Consider the following 24855-nt stretch of genomic DNA (forward strand, 5'->3'; position numbering starts at 1 on the left):
CTACCAGCCCAAGGGGCTACACCAGAAGCCCCATTAGACCAGTTACTGACCTTAGCAGCTTCTCAGAAACAGAACATCATCAACAGTCCAACATGGTGGTGGTGTGATGGTCTGAGGACCTGGACGACTCGCTGCGGTTCATGGAACCATGAATTCTGATCTCTACCAGAACATCCTGAAGGAGAACTCTTGGCCATCAGTTCCTGACCTCCAGCTGAAGCTCTCTTGGGTTCTGCAGCAGAACAGTGATCCAAAACACACCAGAAAGTTGATTTCTGAACAGCTTCATAATCTGGAGTGGTCTCGTCAAAGTCTGAACCTGAACCTGATTGAAACGCTGACAGCACCTTAAAAAGGACGTTGATGCTGGAAAAGTCTCCAGTGTTGCTGAATTAGAACGATTCTGCAAAGAAGATTGGACCAGAACATCTCTAGAGTGATGTGAAAGACTCACTGCCATTTATAGAAAACCTTTTCCAATTTCAGTTGTTGCTGCTGAGGGCGTCCCAACAGTCAATAGGTTGAGGGGGCAATTACTTTTTCACACAGGGCCACGGAGCTTTGAATAAATAAAATCATCATTTAAAAACTGCATTCTGTCAGATATTTATATTTGTTTGATGATCTTAAACATTAAAGCGGGGAAAATATGAAAAAAAATAAGAATTTGAGAAGGGGGCAAATACTTTTTCACGGCACTGTATCTGATAACCGCAAACAGGAGCTGCCTAGAGATAATCCAGTTTATGTAAGCTTCCAAACTGTAAATAAATGTTGGTTTTTAAAATCATATGAATAATCCGGTGCTTGCTAATCTGTCTCCTGTAATGTAACTTTCTTTAGTGATCTCTGTGGTTCCTCCTGCTGAGTTTCTCGTCCCACCGTTTAACTCGCTGCACACAAAGGAAACCAGCTCATAAAACGCTGTTCCTGTTTCTTCTGCGTGTGCACGAGTCACGTCGCTGCAGGAACGCTGCAACCGCCGCAGTAAATAAACACCAGCACCACTTCCTCTTCCCGGTTCTGTCGGCCACTCGCGGCGCTCCGGCAGAAGAACTCAGTTCCTAGAAACACAGCGAGCTCTGCAGTTTGATGGTTTCCTGGTTCGAACGTGTTGAAGTCGTCACGCCCAGAAGTGAAACAATCTGACTGTAACACAAACTGTCAGGTGTGTTCAGTAGAGGTGGGAGACTGACAGCACCTATAAAAACTATTAACCCCCTTCAGTCCTGCTCACTTTTACTTCGGCTTTACACAAAAAAACTCTTTCATTTCAAAGTGAAAACAGATTTCTACAAAGTAATTTCCATTAATTCAAAATGTAAAGTTAGTGATTGTATAAGTATTTATAGCCTTTAAAGTGACAGTTGGAGCTAGAAGTCAGCAGATCTGAGGTCAGCAAATGAGTCTCAGTGATTGCAGCATGAAGACTCCTGGATCTGAAGGTCCAGTCTCTGGTGGATCAGAACTCCTGGATAGAACTACACCATGAAGACTGAAGATCCAAGAAACTGAGGAAATGTTACTGAAAAGCATCAGTCAGGACGATACAAGAACATTTAAAGTTCCTGAAGATCTCCTGGAGTCCAGTTAAATTCATCATTAAGAAATGGAAGGAAAATGGAACATGAGAAAATGTGACTAAAGCAGGACATCCTCAAGACCTGACAGACTAGAGAGGGAGGACACCAAGACTCTATGACTCCTCTGAAGGAGAAAGAGATGAGAGAGGGAGGCCACCAAGACTCTATGACTCCTCTGAAGGAGAAAGAGACGAGAGAGGGAGGCCACCAAGACTCCTATGACTCCTTTGAAGGAGAAAGAGACCAGAGAGGGAGGCCACCAAGACTTTATGACTCCTTTGAAGGAGAAAGAGACTAGAGAGAGAGGCCACCAAGACTTTATGACTCCTCTGAAGGAGAAAGAGACAAGAGAGGGAGGACACCAAGACTTTATGACTCCTCTGAAGGAGAAAGAGACAAGAGAGGGAGGACACCAAGACTTTATGACTCCTCTGAAGGAGAAAGAGACCAGAGAGGGAGGCCACCAAGACTCTATGACTCCTCTGAAGGAGAAGAGACTAGAGAGGGAGGACACCAAGACTCCTATGACTCCTCTGAAGGAGAAGAGACTAGAGAGGGAGGACACCAAGACTCTATGACTCCTCTGAAGGAGAAAGAGAGTAGAGAGGGAGGCCACCAAGACTCCTATGACTCCTCTGAAGGAGAAAGAGACTAGAGAGGGAGGCCACCAAGACTTTATGACTCCTCTGAAGGAGAAAGAGACCAGAGAGGGAGGCCACCAAGACTCTATGACTCCTCTGAAGGAGAAGAGACTAGAGAGGGAGGACACCAAGACTCTATGACTCCTCTGAAGGAGAAGAGACTAGAGAGGGAGGACACCAAGACTCCTATGACTCCTCTGAAGGAGAAGAGACTAGAGAGGGAGGCCACCAAGACTTTATGACTCCTCTGAAGGAGAAAGAGACCAGAGAGGGAGGCCACCAAGACTTTATGACTCCTCTGAAGGAGAAAGAGACCAGAGAGGGAGGCCACCAAGACTCTATGACTCCTCTGAAGGAGAAAGAGACCAGAGAGGGAGGCCACCAAGACTCTATGACTCGTCTGAAGGAGAAGAGACTAGAGAGGGAGGCCACCAAGACTCTATGACTCGTCTGAAGGAGAAAGAGACTAAAGAGGGAGGCCACCAAGACTTTATGACTCATTTGAAGGAGAAAGAGACTAGAGAGAGAGGCCACCAAGACTTTATGACTCCTCTGAAGGAGAAAGAGATCAGAGAGGGAGGCCACCAAGACTCCTATGACTCCTCTGAAGGAGAAGAGACTAGAGAGGGAGGACACCAAGACTCCTATGACTCCTCTGAAGGAGAAGAGACTAGAGAGGGAGGCCACCAAGACTCTATGACTCCTCTGAAGGAGAAAGAGACCAGAGAGGGAGGCCACCAAGACTTTATGACTCCTCTGAAGGAGAAAGAGATCAGAGAGGGAGGCCACCAAGACTTTATGACTCCTCTGAAGGAGAAGAGACTAGAGAGGGAGACCACCAAGACTCTATGACTCCTCTGAAGGAGAAGAGACTAGAGAGGGAGGACACCAAGACTCCTATGACTCCTCTGAAGGAGAAGAGACTAGAGAGGGAGGCCACCAAGACTCTATGACTCCTCTGAAGGAGAAAGAGATCAGAGAGGGAGGCCACCAAGACTTTATGACTCCTCTGAAGGAGAAGAGACTAGAGAGGGAGACCACCAAGACTCTATGACTCCTCTGAAGGAGAAGAGACTAGAGAGGGAGGACACCAAGACTCCTATGACTCCTCTGAAGGAGAAGAGACTAGAGAGGGAGGCCACCAAGACTCCTATGACTCCTCTGAAGGAGAAAGAGACTAGAGAGGGAGGCCACCAAGACTTTATGACTCCTCTGAAGGAGAAAGAGACCAGAGAGGGAGGCCACCAAGACTCTATGACTCCTCTGAAGGAGAAGAGACTAGAGAGGGAGGACACCAAGACTCTATGACTCCTCTGAAGGAGAAAGAGACTAAAGAGGGAGGCCACCAAGACTTTATGACTCATTTGAAGGAGAAAGAGACTAGAGAGAGAGGCCACCAAGACTTTATGACTCCTCTGAAGGAGAAAGAGATCAGAGAGGGAGGCCACCAAGACTTTATGACTCCTCTGAAGGAGAAAGAGATCAGAGAGGGAGGCCACCAAGACTTTATGACTCCTCTGAAGGAGAAGAGACTAGAGAGGGAGGCCACCAAGACTCTATGACTCCTCTGAAGGAGAAGAGACTAGAGAGGGAGGACACCAAGACTCTATGACTCCTCTGAAGGAGAAGAGACTAGAGAGGGAGGACACCAAGACTCTATGACTCCTCTGAAGGAGAAAGAGACTAAAGAGGGAGGCCACCAAGACTTTATGACTCATTTGAAGGAGAAAGAGACTAGAGAGAGAGGCCACCAAGACTTTATGACTCCTCTGAAGGAGAAAGAGATCAGAGAGGGAGGCCACCAAGACTTTATGACTCCTCTGAAGGAGAAAGACATCAGAGAGGGAGGCCACCAAGACTTTATGACTCCTCTGAAGGAGAAGAGACTAGAGAGGGAGACCACCAAGACTCTATGACTCCTCTGAAGGAGAAGAGACTAGAGAGGGAGGACACCAAGACTCCTATGACTCCTCTGAAGGAGAAAGAGACTAAAGAGGGAGGCCACCAAGACTTTATGACTCATTTGAAGGAGAAAGAGACTAGAGAGAGAGGCCACCAAGACTTTATGACTCCTCTGAAGGAGAAAGAGATCAGAGAGGGAGGCCACCAAGACTTTATGACTCCTCTGAAGGAGAAAGACATCAGAGAGGGAGGCCACCAAGACTTTATGACTCCTCTGAAGGAGAAGAGACTAGAGAGGGAGACCACCAAGACTCTATGACTCCTCTGAAGGAGAAGAGACTAGAGAGGGAGGACACCAAGACTCCTATGACTCCTCTGAAGGAGAAGAGACTAGAGAGGGAGGCCACCAAGACTCTATGACTCCTCTGAAGGAGAAAGAGACTAGAGAGGGAGGCCACCAAGACTCTATGACTCCTCTGAAGGAGAAAGAGACTAGAGAGGGAGGCCACCAAGACTTTATGACTCCTCTGAAGGAGAAAGAGATCAGAGAGGGAGGCCACCAAGACTCCTATGACTCCTCTGAAGGAGAAGAGACTAGAGAGGGAGGACACCAAGACTCCTATGACTCCTCTGAAGGAGAAGAGACTAGAGAGGGAGGACACCAAGACTCCTATGACTCCTCTGAAGGAGAAGAGACTAGAGAGGGAGGCCACCAAGACTCCTATGACTCCTCTGAAGGAGAAAGAGACCAGAGAGGGAGGCCACCAAGACTTTATGACTCCTCTGAAGGAGAAAGAGATCAGAGAGGGAGGCCACCAAGACTTTATGACTCCTCTGAAGGAGAAAGAGATCAGAGAGGGAGGCCACCAAGACTTTATGACTCCTCTGAAGGAGAAAGAGACCAGAGAGGGAGGCCACCAAGACTTTATGACTCCTCTGAAGGAGAAAGAGATCAGAGAGGGAGGCCACCAAGACTTTATGACTCCTCTGAAGGAGAAAGAGACCAGAGAGGGAGGCCACCAAGACTTTATGACTCCTCTGAAGGAGAAAGAGATCAGAGAGGGAGACCACCAAGACTCTGACTCCTCTGAAGGAGAAGAGACTAGAGAGGGAGGACACCAAGACTCTATGACTCGTCTGAAAAATGTCATTTTTTCAGTGTTCTGAATGTGACAGTAACAGCTTCTAATTTCTAAAGCTTTATCCAATGACTTACAGTCTGTAAAAATAAAAAAAGTAAATAAATTTTCACTTTGCTTTATTTGAAGGAAAATAATCATCAATAATTTAAAGATTAATAAATCAAAAAACAACCAGTGGAGGCAACGCTTTCATCAACGTTACTAAAACCCAGAAGTCAAAAGAAAAACCAGAGCGGAATTACCGTTAATCCAACATTTTATTAATTTTCCGTCCTCACGTTGGTTTCTCTGATGCAGATATAAGTCTGTAATCCGGCTACAGAACAAGCTGTTTATTTTCTGGGACGTGAGCGTGAAAGGGTTAAGTGTGTCAGTGTTTCTGGGCCAGAGTGGGCGCTAACACAGATGTTACACCTCTGGACGTCAGCTTTCATCTGCCAGCCGAAACCCAACACCTTCTCTGAGCGTGACGCAGCGCCACTTCCTTTAATTAGGTGTGGGTGAAGGAGGAAATTCCCAACAGACATGAAACGCTGCAGAGGTGTGTGTGTGTGTGTGTGTGTGTGTGTGTGTGTGTGTGTGTGTGTGTGTGTGTGTGTGTGTGTGTGTGTGTGTGTGTGTGTGTGTGTGTGTGTGTGTGTGTATATAAACTCCTCGGACAGGTCCAGACCAGCACAAGATTCTTTTCCAGTCCAACACTCTGCTCACTTCTGCAGAAACGTCCTCCGATGTCACCGAGTGAACGGTCACATCTGAGCACGTGCAGGAAGTTTAACCCTCGCGTCGTCCTGAGGGTCAAACTGACTCGTTTCAAAGTTTGAAAATGTGAAAAATATGCTTTGGACAAAAGCGTCTGCTAAATGAAACTGTAGAATTGTAGAAAATCAATAAATTCCACAGTGAATCTTCTGATGTCCACATTTTAACATTTTTGGTGGAAAAAAAAAAAAAAAAAAAAACTTAAAAATGTTTCTTTAAGAACATTCACATAAAAATCAACCAAAATCCAGTGAATTTCACTGGATTTTGGTTGATTTTTATGTGAATGTTCTTAAAAAATAGTTTTATATATATGGAATCACTTTAGATATTTCTAGAATTTTTACTCATTTTTGAAAATATTCACAAGGATTTTCTTGCCAAATTTGGGGGATTTTTTAAAATAAAATTTTTAAGGAATTATTGCAATTTTCTTCCTGAAGGTTTTGCAAATTTTCATAAATTTGGGGATTTTTTTGCTGAATTTTTGGATTTTTTTCAGAGAAGGAAACAATATTTTTGGTATCCTTAAATGAAGACAACAGGAGGGTGAAACGCTCGTCTGGGTTCAAGAGGAGTAAAAAAAAAAAGGCATGCTGTCGTTGAACGTGTGTTTTAAGAAAAGCTGCAAAGGTTCCTGTGAAACCTTCAGAAAAGTTCCACAAACGTCCCTAAAAACAGACGGAGGTTAACTTAAATAACTAGTGATAAAGAACTAGAACACAAATCACATAAATATGAAGAGAGTGCAGTCATTTTCTGCACTTTAGTATTGATTATCTGTGCTGATAACTGATTAACCTCAGACTGCTGTTGTGGTTTATTTGGTTCAGGAAGGTTTGATCTTTATTCAGGTTATTTCTTCAAACAGATTAACCTTTTTTTGCATTTATTTCCTCTTTTCTTTGCTCTTTGTGTGGCTGCAGTCGTTTGCTTCTACTGGGACTATTTTACAGAGAGAGGCCACCAAGACTCTATGACTCCTCTGAAGGAGGTGTTCTGCTTGTATTTAAGTAAAAATCTTCTTTTTCCCAACAGAAACAGTAAATGTGTCCACAGGGAAACAATGAAGGAATATTTTGTGTTCGTTGGGAAATTCCTGCTGGTTTCTTTGTTTTATTTTTAGCTGAAAATCACAAAAGAGTCGTTCCATAAAAACATCTATCAGTGACTGAAACCAAGATGTTCTTCTGGACAGATTCCTCCTGAGTCTGAATACTTTTCTGATGGATTCAAATTTAACTCAACGTCTCTTCTGGTATCCTTTTTGGTATTTTGTGTCTGATTTATGTCGTTACGTCTCTTTCAGTTGTTTTCAGTCTCATCTGTCATTTTTGGTTCTAATTTGAACAAAAAACAAACCTAATGCTTAGATTTTCATTTTCTTTTGTTGTTTTGTGGCACATTGTTGTCATTTCTGCGTCATTTGCAACCTACTAGGTCCACTGTAGAACTTTCTCCAGGGAATGTTCTCCTCTGTGGACTTCAAGGACCTGGAACTCTGGAAATATTCCCAGTCTGAAGGTAGAACTGATCACTGATGAAGGTACTGCAGATGAAGAACCAGATGTTCTGAGGAGGTTCTAGAAGAACTTTTACGGATTTGGTAGATTTTATCTGTGGTGTCTTTGACCTCACAAACATTAGATGTGTCCACAGTGAAGACAATAAACAGGGAAATTCCTGCTTTGTTTCACATAAAGCATCAAATTACAGAATCATTTCTAGGAAGCTTCCTTAGAAATTATTAGGAAATTACAGGAGGGAAAAAACTCAGAGCTTCTGAGGAAGTAGAGTTGAGTTTGCAGCAGAACATGTGCAGAGAACATGACAGTACTGGTATTTAAGGGCGTGAATTATGCATCTGAGGGATGACATCAATTAAAAGACAAAAGAGAGACGTGGTGAGTCAGACTCATCGTCATCATCCCACTGGTCCCAACAACTGGAGGGGTTTTCCCACCATACAGCCTCAACATGCAAACATCAACAGCAGCACAGCTTCCTGCTTTGTTCTGATCACATACATGACACAAAGCACCCGCCTCCACGCAGCATTAAACGTTCCTTTAGTCACATCTGATGCTTCACCAAACACCATCTACCTCCTGAGTCCTTGAATGCATCGTGTGCGACACTACATCAGGAATATGAACTGAAATGAACAAAGAACAGCGAAAACGAGACGCAAAATGACAAAAACTGGGCAAACAAAAACGACACACAAAGTCACCACAATGAGACAAAATGTGCCAAAGACGCAGAACATTATTAAAATGAGACACAACATGACAAAATTGGCCACGAAATGGCAAAAAAAACAACAAACAAGACATAAAACAACAAAAACAAGATGCAAAGTGACCTCAACGAGACAAAATGTGCCAAAGATGCGAAAAAAATGATCAAAATGAGACAAAAAACCCAACAAATTGGTCAAGAAATGACAAAAAAACAACAAACGAGAAAAAAAACGACCAAAAACTGACCCAAAAAGACTGAATGAGACACCGAACACCACAAAACAACACAAGCAAGCAACAAAATGACACAAGATGCTAAAGTCAGAAACAGGAACAGAGGAGAAAACTGTTGGAGATCCATCCAGGATGGAGAAACATCTTTCTGCTGATGAGCAGAGGAAACACGGAAACATCCATCCATCCATCCATCCATCCATTCTCTACACACCACTTTATCCTCACTAGGGTCATGGGGGGTGCTGGAGTCTATCCCAGCTGACTCGGGTGAAGGCAGGGGACACCCTGGACAGGTCACCAGTCTGTCACAGGACTACATATACAGACACACAATCACACTCACATTCACACCTACGGACAATTTAGAGTAACCAATTAACCTCAGCATGTTTTTGGACTGTGGGAGGAAGCCGGAGTACCCGGAGAAAACCCATGCATGCACAGGGAGAACATGCAGACTCCATGCAGGAAGATCCCAGGCCGGGATTTGAACCGGGGATCTTCTTGCTGCAAGGCGACAGTGCTAACCACTACACCTCTGTGCAGCCCTACATGGAAATATTCAGATTGAAAATGATTCAAACTCACAAAAAGTTTTGCAAAATGACAACAGAAAGGTTTGAAATGATTTAATAAAATGTCCAAAATGAGATGAACCTCTCTGATGGTTAAAAACCTCATTTTAGACCAATTTCAGTAATTCTGGACTGTTTCAGAGTTAACTTCATGCTTTTAATGTTTCTGTCATTTAGGACCATATGAGCATTTTAAACTCATTTCGAATAGATTTTTGTCCTTTTAGACCCACTTTGAGTCACTACAGTCCAGTTTTGAGTCATTTTAGACTCACTCAATCATTTTAGACAAATTCTGAGACATTCTTGAGTCACTCTGAAGAAGCTACACGATGTTCTGAACAATTTTAACACATTTTAAAGACGTTTTCTGTCTTTCTAACCGTGTCATACTGGACAGAAGATATGTCTGGCTCCTCTATCTATTCATAATTGTTCCGTTTCCATGGAAGTCCAGGACTTTAGATTGCAGTTTTCTGGGTTTTTGGGGGTTTACGGCATCAACATCCAGATTTCTGATGAGTCATAATCCAGGTTTTTGATGTTTTAATGGATCACTAATGAGGTTTTTGGCATTTTAGAGCATCAATAGTCAGAATTTTGATGTTTTACTGCAAGAATATTCATTTTTTTGACATTTTGTTGCATTAATTTCCACGTTTTTGTTGTTTTGCAGCAACAGTATCCATGTTTTTGACATTTCGGTGGCTCAATACGCAGAAAATAAACCTTAAAAAGTGGACTTGTTTTAAGGTTCTGAAGGTTGATCTGTGAACTGATCTGAGGAAAAACGCTCAGTGTCCAGAGGGTTAATGAAGCTTAACACATGTATTCTTTGGCTGAAGCGGGGTAACGTCTGTGAAACTACGAGACGGCAGCAGGAATCTGGGGATTTCCCATCTTTTCTGGTTTGGTCGGAACATGTGGGAGCTTCAGACTCTAAACATCAACAGAAGCAACACGACAGGAAGTTCAAGCTCCTGTGAGAACAACAAAGACTAACTTCTGAAACGAGGACGGTCCTGCAGATCAAACTAATCCACTCTGGTTCAGTTTAAACCCCAGCAGGTCGTTAAAGTCTGTTGAACCAGTCTGATCCGACGTTTAACTGAAGACTGACGTCTATCAGACACAAGGAACATCAGCAGAGAGGATGAAGCTCTCTAAAGAGCTCTCATTTCTTATAAAAAAAATCTACCAAATCTGTAAAAAAAAAAAAAGTTCCTCCAGAACATCTGGTTCTTCATCTGCAGTACCTTCATCAGTGGTCAGAGTTCCACCTTCAGACTGGGAATGTTTCCCTTCAGGTCCATAGAGGAGGGTCCAGATTTCTCACCTTTAATGGACTTTATCAGAACTTCATCAGTCCAGCAGACAGAACCATGACATTTAGGAGGAGAAACATCTGAGTGTTTTTCCAGAAAAGGGCTAAAATTGACATAAGAAGGGTCTGGCTTAATTTTATATCCATCCAAAAGTTTGTTGTCATTTTGGACAAGTGCTGAGTTATTCTGAGTAATTTGGGACCCATTTTAAGTCTTTCTGAACAATTTTAACTCACTCAGAACTCCTCTTTTTCTGTTTTTAGAACAAATTAAGAGGTATTTTTAGATATCTTTGAGAGTTTTGAGAATCTCTGAATAATTTCAACTCATTTTGAAGATGTCTGAGTGACTTTTGAGTCATTTTAGACAAATTCTGAGTTATTTTGAGTCGTTTATTGGTCATTTTTAAGTCATTCTGAGCCATTTTACCTTATTTTGAAAAAGCTAAATTCAAGAGAATTCAAATGTGACTCCGACAGAATAAGCAAGTTTTTTTTTTTTTTTTTTTTTTAAACCCAGATGTATGGACTTCAAGAACCTGGAACTCTGGAGATGTTCAGTCTGAAGGTAGAACTCTGATCAATAATAAAGGTACTGGAGATGAACGGATTGAAATGACCTTCCTGGCTGCTGTCAGGTCAGACAGGTGAGCTGCTGCTTACCTTGACGGTGGGGTAGGTCTTCCTGTTCTTCTCGCTGGAGGCTCCTGGCAGACCTCCATGAGACGGACCTTCACAGCCGTACCTGAACCTGAATCCACGCTGGAAAACAGACGGCGGAACGTTAAAATCAATCAGAGTTTATTTCTATAGCACTTTTCATACTAAAGTAACACAAAGTGCTTCACAAGTTAAAAACAAACAATAAAAAACAATAAAAAGACAATGCCCCACAACATTCTTCCTAAAACACTGAACCGGGCCGATCGATCAGCTGATAATCAATGATTCAGCGACGGTCACGGAAAAGTTCCACCAAAACACCAAATGTGTGACTTCACAGCGTTTCTGGGTTCGGCCCATTGGAAAGGCTTCCATGTGTCTGGGACTGTTGCTGCAGTAATGGGATGTTCCACCAGGTGGAGCTACTTCCTGTTTAATGAGCAAACTGTGGCACGAGTCCGGTTTAGCTAGCTCGTCTCAAGTATTTGTCATTTTTGAGCAATTTTGTTCCAGATGAGTCATTTTGAACAACAGGAACTTTTTTTAACATCGCTGTTTTGGTTTTGTGTTTTTTACAGAATTCTTGACCAGTTTTGAGTCATTTTAGGCAAATTCTGAGTTATTTAGAGACACGTTTTGAGTCATTTGGGATATTTTTGAGTAATTTAGGACACGTTTTAAGACACTCTGAACAATTTTGACATTTTCAGGAAGTTTTTTTGTCATTTTGGACAAATTTCGAGTTTATTTGAGCCATTTATTTATTTAAGTCTTCAAGAAAAATGTAACTCATTTAGAACAAGCTTTACAATAGTTTTACTTATTTAAACCGACAATTCGAAAAGAGTTGTTTTTACCTTGCTGACATGTTTCGACAGCTTCTGCTGTCTTCCTCAGAGCGTCCAAGACAGCAGAAGCTGTCGAAACATGTCAGCAAGGTAAAAACAACTCTTTTCGAATTGTCGGTTTAAATAAGTAAAACTATTGTACAGTATACAGTGTGGGACCTTCGCACTCGTCCGCTCGTCCGTAGTGACCTGAAACTCGGCCGGACGACTCGTCATTACGATATCTACATTCTTGCTCATCCGCCCGGACGACCGCCGTTCAGAAAGACATTAAATGATTTCTTACCAATTTAAAACAACGAATAACTTCTCGGTTCTCAACCTGCAGGAGGCCGCCATCTTGTGTCATTGCGCATCGCTTTCGCGCAGTGAATGACAGTACAGAGGGGGCTATAATGGATAATGAAGAATTTCATTTCCGATTTTTCTTATTATTCGATGTTTGGAGGTTCGATTCCCACATCTCCACACAGGTCTCAGTTTGGATCACACAGGTTATTGGGGCAGACGCTTGGGTTTTGTTATCAAGGAATATTCTCAGGGATGATGTGGTCTTAGGACTTTTTTGGTATGACATTTTTGTGCTAACTAAGAGACTTTGTGCTAACTGTGTGGAGATACATACAGGGGGTGAAAAACCCCAAAGCTGCCAAGGACAGCTCTGAGTCTGAGGATGCTGGTCAAGCTGCTGATGCTGGTGTCAGTGATCTGTAGAGTTGCCATATTAAAAGTGATCATAATGATCTCAGGATGATGATCTAAGTTTTACTGGAGTGTAGTATTAAAGTTACACAAGATATAATTAAAGATTTTTTAAAAAAGTGACTTTTTAATCAATTTTATTTTTTGCTTCAACTAAAAAAAAAACGCCGCGAATTACGGACGACCAGACATTTGTACGGACTACCAAAAATTTGGATTTGGCAGGAGGTGGTCGTCCGTAATTTTCTGTACGGACGACCAAGGATTTTGACGAAGGTCCCACACTGAGTATACAACGACAAAATCAACATCCAACTAGAACAAGCTTTTCTTGTTTTGGATAAATTAAGAGTCATTTTTAAATACTGTTGAGTAATTTAGGACAAATTTTAAGACACTGAACAATTTGAATTCATTCTAAGGAACTTTGTCATTTTGGACAAGTCTTGAGTTATTTTGAGTGACATCTGAGTAATTAGAGACACGTTTTGAGTTATTCTGAATATTTTAACTCATTTAGCCAAAGTTCTTGTTGTTTTGGACAGCTTTTGATTCATTTGGGATATTTGTGAGCCATTTATGAGTAATTTGGGAAAAGTTTGAAGGCCTTATGAACAAAAAAATAATTTTGAACAAGTTTTTGTCATTTTTGGACAGATTTGGGGATTTTTTTAAATGATTTTGCACATTCTGAACACTTTAATGTAAATTTTTGTAATTCTGGGAAACATTCATTTTTAGGCATTTAAGACACATTTAGAGAAATTTTGTTCCATGTAACTCTGGATGAGTCTGAAGTTTTTGTGAGCCATTTATGAGTAAGTAAAGTAAACTGGAACAAGTTTAAAGACATTAAAACAACTTAAAACTTATTTAGATGAAGCTTCACATCCATTTGGACAAATCTTAAGTCACTCTGCAGCATAAGGTTGTAAAAACGCAGTATGAAGTTTAGCTAGCTACATATCTGAAACACGTATTGACTTCCAGGCGTTAATTACTCATTCACAGCTCTGTGAGTTTCTACGATCAGCCAGGACAGGTGAGATGTACCTGTTTGGGCTGCTCCAGGATCTGCAGGAACGGTCCGTCTACTGAAAACACAAAGACAAACATTTAGTGTGAGCATTTACACAGCGGAAGCAGCAGTTTTAGAGTGATTAAACACAGGGAAAATGAGCACGCGGCTGAAGATGCATCCAGCATGGTGAAACATTTCTGGGTTCTCTCCTTCTGTTTCCACGGAGCTGCAGGACTTTAGATTAAAAATGAGTCAAACTGTGACAGACGCTGGCCTAGTTTGTTGTTGGCGTGCACGTAGCTCTAAACGTGTTCAGAGCAGGAAAAGCTATTAGCCGACAGAGCTGACAGTAAAAAAAAAAAAAAAAAGAAATCACTGAACGTTTGTGTTTTCTGCAGCATCCTGACTGCTGCCGCCACTTCCTCATTTATCATCACACCGGCTCTGTTCAGCTGCAGTCGGCAAAATATCACCGTTCTACATCAAACTATGACGTTCTACATCAAACTACGACGTTCTACATCAAACTATGACCGTTCTACATCAAACTACGCCGTTCTACATCAAACTACGACCGTTCTACATCAAACTACGCTGTTCTACATCAAACTACACCGTTCTACATCAAACTACACCGTTCTACGTCAAACTACACCGTTCTACGTCAATCTACGACGTTTTACGTCAATCTACGACGTTCTGCATCAAACTACGACGTTCTGCATCAAACTACGACGTTCTACATCAAACTACGACGTTCTACATCAAACTATGACCGTTCTACATCAAACTACGACCGTTCTACATAAAAATACGACCGCTTTACATGAAACTACGACCAGTCTACATCAAACTACGACTGATCTGACACAAAACAACTACAAAAAAATAGAAAACAACTATTCAAGAAACACAAAACAGCTGGGTGTGGATGTGGTGGAGACGGCCCGAATACTCAGATCCATTCGTCTGGTCTCCTGGACGTATATTTTGCACACTGCCTTCGTTTAGTCTTCAGTTAAACTGAAGAATTCCCAAACAGTGGAGGTCTTCAGCATCTTGTCTTGTGTTTATGCAACGAAGTGAAGCGTGATGTCAGAGTCTGCAGCAACCCGGACATTCAGATGGTGGTAAGAAACAGGAATGGAGGAGCAGAGATGAGCCGAACACGACGGGATGAGCTGATGTGGGCCGAAGGTGAAAGGAAGAGACGAGCTCTGAATATTTTTGTCTGGGGGGAGGAGGGGGTGATCACATAGACATATGTGTACATGTTATAGACATGTGTGTACATGTTATAGACATGCGTGTACATGTTATAGACATGCGTGTACATGTTATAGACATGCGTGTACATGTTATAGACATGCGTGTACATGTTATAGACATGCGTGTACATGTTATAGACATGCGTGTACATGTTATAGACATATGTGTACATGTTATAGACATATGTGTACATGTTATAGACATATGTGTACATGTTATAGACATATGTGTATATGTTATAGACATATGTGTACATGTTATAGACATATGTGTACATGTTATAGACATATGTGTACATGTTATAGACATATGTGTACATGTTATAGACATGCGTGTACATGTTATAGACATGCGTGTACATGTTATAGACATGCGTGTACATGTTATAGACATATGTGTATATGTTATAGACATATGTGTACATGTTATAGACATATGTGTACATGTTATAGACATGCGTGTACATGTTATAGACATGCGTGTACATGTTATAGACATGCGTGTACATGTTATAGACATATGTGTACATGTTATAGACATATGTGTACATGTTATAGACATATGTGTACATGTTTTAGACATATGTGTACATGTTTATGTGATCACAGGACGAGATGAGCCGATGTGGGCAGAAGGCGGAGGGAAGACAGTAACGCTGTATATTCGTTCCACCCGGTGACATCCGACCGGGGGGGGACACAAAAACGACTGAAGAGACAGAAATCATGCAAACAGATGCACAACACAACCAAAGACAGACACAACGTCTACACAAAAATGCAAAACAACTTCAAACGCTATAATTTCCAGAAAATTACACAAATTGATGCAAAATTATCAAAAAGACAAAACTGGCATAAAAATACATAAAACTGGTATAAAAACGCACAAAACTGCTGCAAAGAGATGTACAATGTCTACCAGAATGCAAACGACTACACACAAATTAGAAAAAGTAGACACAAAACAGAAAAATAAAAGGGACAAATAAAAAAACAAAAACACAGAAACAACCGCAAAGATACACAAAACCGCTAAAATAAAACACAGAGACACAAAACAGCTCCAAAAAATACACAAAACACAAAGACACAAAAAAAGACGCAAAACAGTCCCAAATAAGGCACAAAAACCTAAAAACAAACAAACAACAAAACGACACAAAACAGCAAAAAAATGCAATACATCCAAAAAAAGACACGGAAAACAGCTAAAATAAAACACATAAAAAGACACAAAACAATAAAAAAGACACAAAACAGCAACAAAAGACACAGAAAGCTAAAAAATAGAACACATCCAAGAAAAGCACAGAAAACAGCTGAAATAAAACACACTACAGCTACAAAAAGACAAAAAATAAAATAAAATAATCTAGAAAGGGACACAAAAAAACCTAAGATAAAACACACAACAGAAACAGACACAAAAAAGACAAAAAATTAAAAACAAAATACACAAAACATCTTCAAAGAAAAGACACAAAGAGATCTCAAAAAATGAAGAGACACAAAAAGCTAGAAAAATAAAAAATGACACAAAACAACTAAAAAAAACACAAAGAGGCACAAAAAAGACAAAAATCTAAAAAAAAAATTGAAAAACATTAACAAGAGAGATTAAACTACTATAAATAAGCACAAAACTGCTGGGCAGAGATGTCAACAACAATGGGACAGGAAGTACGAAAAAGACGCACAAAACCACAATAAAACAGACACAAACAGCAAAACATAAAAACACACAAATAGTCACCAAAAAAATGACAGAAATGACTCAGAAGAGCTAAAAAAAAAACAAATCAAAACATTTATTCCTCCATGAACCACTGAAGGAAACACCTCAGTGGAGTTAAAGGTATAAATTAAATGTTTGGGTGCTTTAGTGATTTTTATAAATTAAAGGCTTAAATTAAATGTTTGGGTGCTTTAGTGTTGCTATAAATGAGAATATAAAGGAAAGCTGACACTCTGGTTCTAAATCCTCTGATGGAGGAAGTGAAGCTGCTGATGAATCGCCTTCGTTAATGAGACACTTTCCCCTCTGTCCCACTCAAACATCACCTCATCCTCGTCCGTCTTCACCTCAGAGTGGAGACTGAAAGGGAAATGAGAGCCGCCGCAGAGGACACGTCACGAAACTCCTGTTTCACTTTGCCTTCACTTCCCCTCAAATAATAACGCATTTTTACAAAACGAAAGCGGAGTTTCGGCTGAATTTTCCTCCCTGAAACGGTTCAAACCTGAGAGCTGCACAGAGTAAATGACAGTTTAAACGTGTTTATCTGGGAAAAAAAAAAAAAAAAAACAGATTTTAGCCTCCAAAAAACCAGGTGAAGAAAATTAAATACAGCTAGGTTACTGAAAGACACAAAACAACCACAGAGAGACAGAAAATTAACACAAAAAGATGCAAAATGACCACAAAAAGTCACAAAACAACCACAGAGAGACAGAAAATTAACACAAAAAGATGCAAAATGACCACAAAAAGACACAAAACAACCACAGACAGACAGAAAATTAACACAAAAAGATGCAAAATGACCACAAAAAGACACAAAACAACCACAGACAGACAGAAAATTAACACAAAAAGATGCAAAATGACCACAAAAAGACACAAAACAACCACAGAGAGACAGAAAATTAACACAAAAAGATGCAAAATGACCACAAAAAGACACAAAACAACCACAGAGAGACAGAAAATTAACACAAAAGATGCAAAATGACCACAAAAAGACACAAAACAACCACAGAGAGACAGAAAATTAACACAAAAAGATGCAAAATGACCACAAAAAGACACAAAACAACCACAGAGAGACAGAAAATTAACACAAAAAGATGCAAAATGACCACAAAAAGTCACAAAACAACCACAGAGAGACAGAAAATTAACACAAAAAGATGCAAAATGACCACAAAAAGACACAAAACAACCACAGAGAGACAGAAAATTAACACAAAAAGATGCAAAATGACCACAAAAAGACACAAAACAACCACAGAGAGACAGAAAATTAACACAAAAAGATGCAAAATGACCACAAAAAGACACAAAACAACCACAGAGAGACAGAAAATTAACACAAAAAGATGCAAAATGACCACAAAAAGACACAAAACAACCACAGAGAGACAGAAAATTAACACAAAAAGATGCAAAATGACCACAAAAAGACACAAAACAACCACAGAGAGACAGAAAATTAACACAAAAAGATGCAAAATGACCACAAAAAGACACAAAACAACCACAGAGAGACAGAAAATTAACACAAAAAGATGCAAAATGACCACAAAAAGACACAAAACAACCACAGAGAGACAGAAAATTAACACAAAAAGATGCAAAATGACCACAAAAAGTCACAAAACAACCACAGAGAGACAGAAAATTAACACAAAAAGATGCAAAATGACCACAAAAAGTCACAAAACAACCATAAAGAGACAGAAAATTAACACAAAAAGATGCAAATGACCACAAAAAGACACAAAACAACCACAGAGAGACAGAAAATTAACACAAAAAGATGCAAAATGACCACAAAAAGGCACAAAACAACCACAGAGAGACAGAAAATTAACACAAAAAGATGCAAAATGACCACAAAAAGACACAAAACAACCACAGAGACAAAAAATTAACACAAAAAGATGCAAAATGACCACAAAAAGACACAAAACAACCACAGAGACAAAAATTAACACAAAAAGATGCAAAATGACCACAAAAGACAGAAAAAAACAAAGAGACAGAAAAACAATCACAAGGAGATGCAAAATAGTCACAGAGACACAAACTGTCTGCAAAAACACGCACAAAAAAAAAAATCATAAAGCGACGCAAAATGCCAGCAAAAGATCACAGTGAGACTTAAAGTGACACCGAATTACCACACAACCACAGAGAGACACAAAATTAACACAAAGAGACTTAAAGTGACAGAGTTTCCACAAAAAATACAAAATGACCACAAAGAGACACACAATGACTTCATGCAAACACTTTTTCCGACAGAAACTCATTTGTAGTTTCAGGTTTTCCTGCTGAACACAGAAACTGAAGGTGTAAAGACTCCGTTTCCTGAACAAAGCCTTCATTCACTCACAACAGACCAACAAAACTCACAACAAAGCCCTCACTGTCCGACACAACGCTGCGACTCAAAGTCCATCAGTCGGCTTTTCCCCGCTTCAAACCAAATCACACACTGATAGAAGTGGAGTGATCACTTCATTTCTGGAGGTTTATCAGAGAAAAAAGCAAAATAAGACCAAGAATTCTGGTTTCAGCCTCGAGAATGACCCGATGTTTAGGTCCTGAAACTGAATGTGATGGAAGGAGCTGAACTTTAGGTTGAGCACAAGACAAAAAGACACACAAAACAGCTAAAAATACACAAAACAGCTAAAAAAAAAATAACAAAACAGCTAAAAAGACACAAAACAGCTAAAAAAAAAATAACAAAACAGCTAAAAGACACAAAACAGCTAAAAAATAACAAAACGGGTAAAAAGACACAAAACAGATAAAAAAATAACAAAACAGCTAAAAAGACACAAAACAGATAAAAAAAAAAATAACAAAACAGCTAAAAAGACACAAAACAGCTAAAAAAAAAAATAACAAAACAGCTAAAAAGACACAAAACAGCTAAAAAAATAACAAAACGGGTAAAAAGACACAAAACAGATAAAAAAATAACAAAACAGCTAAAAGACACAAAACAGATAAAAAAATAAAACAGCTAAAAAGACACAAAACAGATAAAAAAATAACAAAACAGCTAAAAAGAAACAAAACGGCTAAAAAATAAAATAGTCAAAAAACAACAACAAAACAGCTAAAAAACAACAAAAGTCAAAAAATGAAACAGCTAAAAAGATAACAGTCAAAATAAAACACAAAACAGCTAAAAAGAGAAACAAAACAGCTACAAAAACACAAAACAGTCAAAAATAAAAAACTAAAAAAGAAAGAAAACAAGATCTAAAAAAAAAACAAGCGAGCTAAAAAAACACACAAAACAGCTAAAAAACTTTAAAAAAAACTGAAACAACTAAAGATTAAAGAATAGCACATAAAGACAATGACTGCAAAACACAAAAAAAAACAACAACAGAGAGACAAAACAATCACAAAAGACGTTGAAGGACTGAAAACACACAAAACGGTCACAAAGACACACAAAATGACGCAAAAGATTTTACTGCCATTTGGTGACATTACTGCAAAAAGAAAAACAGGAAAACGACCACAAAGAGACAAAAATGACCAGAAAACCACACAAATAGTGCAAAACAGCCACAGAGACACAAAAACAGAACAAGGAGACACAAAACAATCGGAAAAGGCAAAATCCAGACCTCAGACAGACACACAAACTGATGTCGTCCAGAACACGTCTGAGTCTGAGTACAGGAAACTACGGAGCCCCTCTGATGACTTGGTAAAAAAATAAACAAACTGTGGCCACGATATAGCTGTTGTGCTAATATGTAGCCGTAGACTCATTGGTGTCTGTAGGAGCTGCAGGCCTGCACACATATCAGGACACTTTAAGAACAGCTGAGGGGTGTAGGCATACTACTAAGCCAGGAATGTTGAGCATAAAACCGGAGTTTTCTGTGTCACGAAGGTGTCTCCGTTTTAACCTGACTAGCTCACCATGCTAACTTATGCTGCAGACCAAACCTGGTCCGGACCTCATTCTGCTCAGAGTTTCAGCTTGAAATCGTCTTAAAAAGTGCCTTTTTCACGGATCATCTCCTCTGAAAGTAGCATCATGTGTGTCAGACTCTCAGCTGAGCGCATAGATAGGCTATATGAACCGCAGCGTTTAATGATGCTACCGGACGAAGCCGTGCAGTTACGGTAGCACTCTCTGTTGCCAAGGGAACCAGCAGCCTGTCAGTGATCAGAATTTAACACAGAGGCGCCTTCGTGACACAGAAAACTCCGGTTTTATGCTCAACATACCTGGCTTAGTAGTATGCCTACACCCCTCAGCTGTTCTTAAAGGGTCCTGATATGTGTGCAGGCCTGCAGCTCCTACGACACAAATGAGTCTACGGCTACATATTAGCACAACAAAACAACGTGTAGTAACAGGATGAGGATAAAAAGTTCGTAAATCAGGCGACACGTCAGCAGATAGGCTACCTGTTGGAACAAAGTATCAAACACAGGCCTAAATAAATAACTTCCTAAATGCAGGATAACAAGATATGGACTAGAACAGCTAAGAAAAGACACTCGTTTTACGAACATCACGTAGGTACGGCCCCTACACAGATTATTCCCGTACACAGATTATTGCAGGTTGTAGAGAGGGTGCGCTCGATTTGCTTACCCAGCTGTCCAGGAATGATATTAATAGCATTAGTTCGTATTTCATGGGCACGTTATACCTATTTTGTGGCCACAAATTAGTATTTCGAGCGCACGTTTTACCTACTTCGTGTGAACGAAGTAGCATTTCGTGCGCATGTTATAGCTATATCATGGCCACAATTTATTTTTTTACCATGTCATCAGAGGGGCTCCGTAGAAACCGATAAAACCCCAAATAAACAAAAAGATGAGCTCATAAAACAAATAAATAAAGACAGGTAGGTGTTGAGGAGCAGATGTGAAGCCGACAACACACCTGTACGACTCTCACCTGTACGCAGAGACGACGAGGACATCACAGGAAAATGAGGAAAATCCCACGACGGATCGATGATGTCGAAGATCTGGAAAAGAGACACGCAGAAAATGAAGCTGTCGGTCTGAAAGGAGGAGTTCATCACAGGAAAACGACAAAATCTGTTCAACTACCGCAGGAATACACACAACGGCAAGAGACACAAAACAGACAAAAACAGACGCAAAACATAGAAAAACAGATGCAAAACAGACAGAAAGAGACAAAAACAGACAGAAAGAGACACAAAAGAGAAAAAAAACAGACAAAACACACAAAAAAGACAAAACAGAAAAAAACTGACAAAACAGACAGAAAGAGTGGAGAAAGAAAGAGACGCAAAACACACAAAAACAGACGCAAAACAGACAAAAGAGACACGAAGATCATGAAGCTGTCGGACTGCAGGAGAAGTTCATCACAAGAAAACAACGAAATCTGTTCAACTACGGCAGGAATACACACAACAGAAAGAGACAAAACAGACAAAAAGAGACACAAAAAAGACAAAAAGAGACACAAAAAAGACAAAAAGAGACACAAAAAAGACAAAAAGAGACAAAACAGACAGAAAGAGACACAAAAAGACAAAAAGAGACAAAACAGACAAAAAGAGACACAAAAAAGACAAAAAGAGACAAAACAGACAGAAAGAGACACACGAGAAGTATAGAGAGACAAAACATTTGTTCACAAACTCCTTTTAAATGTGTGAATAACTGAGTAGCTGTGAAGACTGGTTCAGGTGAGTTTACCTGGTTGGAGGTGTGAAGGTAGGGGTCGTCTGCAGCCATGATGTCTGTAAATAACAACACAAATATAAACATACAGTAAGACCTTTAAAATGCCACAGAGAACACGTCATGTACAGAGAATAACAGAAGCTGTTTTTCAGCATAAAATAATTGTTAATAATCAATTAATATCATTGATCATTAATAAAGAAATATTTGATGCTTCCAGCATAATGTTGCATAATGTGAAAATTCTGTAATTTGTTTTGGACAAAACATGGATTAAATCGGCTCTGACGGACATTTTTAGTGTTTCTAAATGTTTTATTGATCGATCAGTTGATTAGCAGGAACAAGCAGAAATAATAATCAATAATTCTAGTGCTGGAAATTATCGAAAAATGTTGGATATCATCTGTTCCAGCCTCTCAAATAGGAGGAAAAAAAGACATTTTGAAGCTTCTAAGTTGATTGTGTGAAGCTGTGATCTGCTTATTTTATTTATTTACATCATTAGCAGGACACAAATAATCATTTAAACCTTTAGAATAGGAACTTTAGGACATTAAATACCTTCAAACACCTGAAATATTTGTTTTTAAAACTTCTCAACACCTCCAGATTCCATGTGTTGATGTCAATTAATCACTTTCAAGCAAAAATGTTCAATAGTTGATGCTTCCAGCTTCTCAAAACTGAGGATTTTATGTTTTTATTCTTCACAAACACGATAGTAAAATAATTATCTCTGATTTCCTGTCAAATAAAACATCACAGCCTGTTTGAGTCGATGAAAATTAATATTAAAAACCAAGAATCATTTACGGTGGAATTTATTCAGAATTCACACTCAGAACTGGATAAAAACCAACAAATGGATGAATGGATCAGCCAATTCAACATTTTAATAATTAATTTAAAGGTCAGAGGGGCCATGCTGTAACTATTGAAACCTTTATATGTGAATTTTAGGATTTTCGGGGCTTTGAAACTAGAAATGATTGTTTTCTAAGATTTTTAAAGAGCCATAATTTTAACAATTAATCAATTCAGCTGTTTTTAAGTGAAAATGTCAAATATTTGCTGTCTAATTTCTATTCTGATGAAGATTTCTTGCATTTGTCTTTAACACAAAACAGTAACTGTCAACATCTTTGATTTTTTGGGGACAAATTAAACACAAACATCAGGTTTGCAGGAAATTTAAAAATAGATTTTTTTCAGTATTTTTGACATTTTTAAACAAATTATTGAAAAATCGATATCGATAATATCAATAATATTTAGTGTCACTCCTCTTGAAACATCTGTATTTTGTATTGATTTGATTGATTTTTCATCTCTTCACACTTGTTGCTGCTCTGCATCGCGCGTCCCCGCACCGGGTCCTCGTGGACGCCCCTGTGTGAACTGCGTTAGCTCTGCGGCTAACAGCTAATTAGCGCTACCTGGCCGTTGTAGTTGTTTACGTCGTCTAAGCGACCGTAAACAAACAAAGCCGTTGTTACAGGTGAACACCTCCGAAGCAGTGACAGAGACGCGGCTTCGGTGTGACGGCCGGCTTCAAGCTCCGCTGTGTCCGGCTACCTGCCGTAGCCGTCCAGGAGCTAGCCCTGCGGGTTCCGGAGAATGTCACACGGAACTCCGTAGAGAAACCCGCCAGTTAAGCTGTCCTTCACTAATCACCTCAGGACGTCCATTTAGAGGACACTAACTGTAAATACAATAATCAGATGAATCCAGTCGTGATTTCGGCTACTTTAAAAACACACGAAACAGATTAATTTCAATAAAACTTTCAGTATTTTTAGTTCAGTTTGTTTACAAACGCAGCCCTCTACCCTCTACTATCTGAACACAAGAGAGTAAAGCCGCAGTGAAAGTTTAAACACGAACTAAATTAAGGACTTTATGTTTAATAAATGTACGCCGAATTAACCAGTGGATGTTACAACGACAACTAACACTTTTAAATGTGATGTAAAATGTTCTCGTGGTACCCGACATTAGAGTAAACCTTAAGTTCCCCAGTTTCAAACGGAGTTCGGCGTGACGTCCTCAGCGTTACCTGGCTAATGAGGAAGTGAGCTGCATAACAAAGCAGCTCGGAGTTGTAACGGGTCACGGTGCGGTTCGGTGATGAACGCACAAGCGCAGTTGCCGGTCGGTTCGGTTACCGGTTCTGGGCAGCGAGCACGTGGTTACCTGGTTAAGTCGCTCAGGTGTGCAGTGGGATTCTCGGCATGAACGTAGAGTGAGGGTCGGTCCGCTTCACTTGGGCTGACGGCTGCTCATCACTCGGCGGAACCAGCGGGTCCATTTACAGCCGCGCTTTAACTGGAGTGCGTCATGACGCGACGGCAGCGCGTCAGCGCAGCTTTTCAGGAGAAAATAAACGCGGTCCGAGCGGATAAAGTGCAGTTTATTAGCGGCAGATCCAGCAGGTGACACCGAGTTTGTGTCAGTTTAATAAAGTTCGCTGGTTTCCTTCCCCACTGGAAATTCCCTGTGA

At 40.1% G+C, this 24855-nt stretch overlaps 1 protein-coding gene across 1 annotated transcript in view; it reads right to left on the minus strand.

Annotated features, from left to right (window-relative positions):
- Window positions 1–24855, minus strand: part of nfkb1 (nuclear factor of kappa light polypeptide gene enhancer in B-cells 1) — a 43214-nt gene extending 18359 nt beyond the window's left edge. The window contains exons 1-5 of the mRNA XM_051954622.1: window positions 24549–24855; window positions 22365–22408; window positions 21586–21658; window positions 13673–13713; window positions 11070–11168 (exon numbers count right to left, since the gene is read on the minus strand). Coding sequence (XP_051810582.1) covers window positions 11070–11168; window positions 13673–13713; window positions 21586–21658; window positions 22365–22403 — 252 coding nt within the window. The 5' untranslated portion in view covers window positions 22404–22408; window positions 24549–24855. The remainder of the gene's footprint in view (window positions 1–11069; window positions 11169–13672; window positions 13714–21585; window positions 21659–22364; window positions 22409–24548) is intronic.

The sequence above is a fragment of the Acanthochromis polyacanthus genome, chromosome 10 (assembly GCF_021347895.1).
Source record: "Acanthochromis polyacanthus isolate Apoly-LR-REF ecotype Palm Island chromosome 10, KAUST_Apoly_ChrSc, whole genome shotgun sequence".
In the NCBI taxonomy this organism is placed as follows: domain Eukaryota; kingdom Metazoa; phylum Chordata; class Actinopteri; family Pomacentridae; genus Acanthochromis; species Acanthochromis polyacanthus.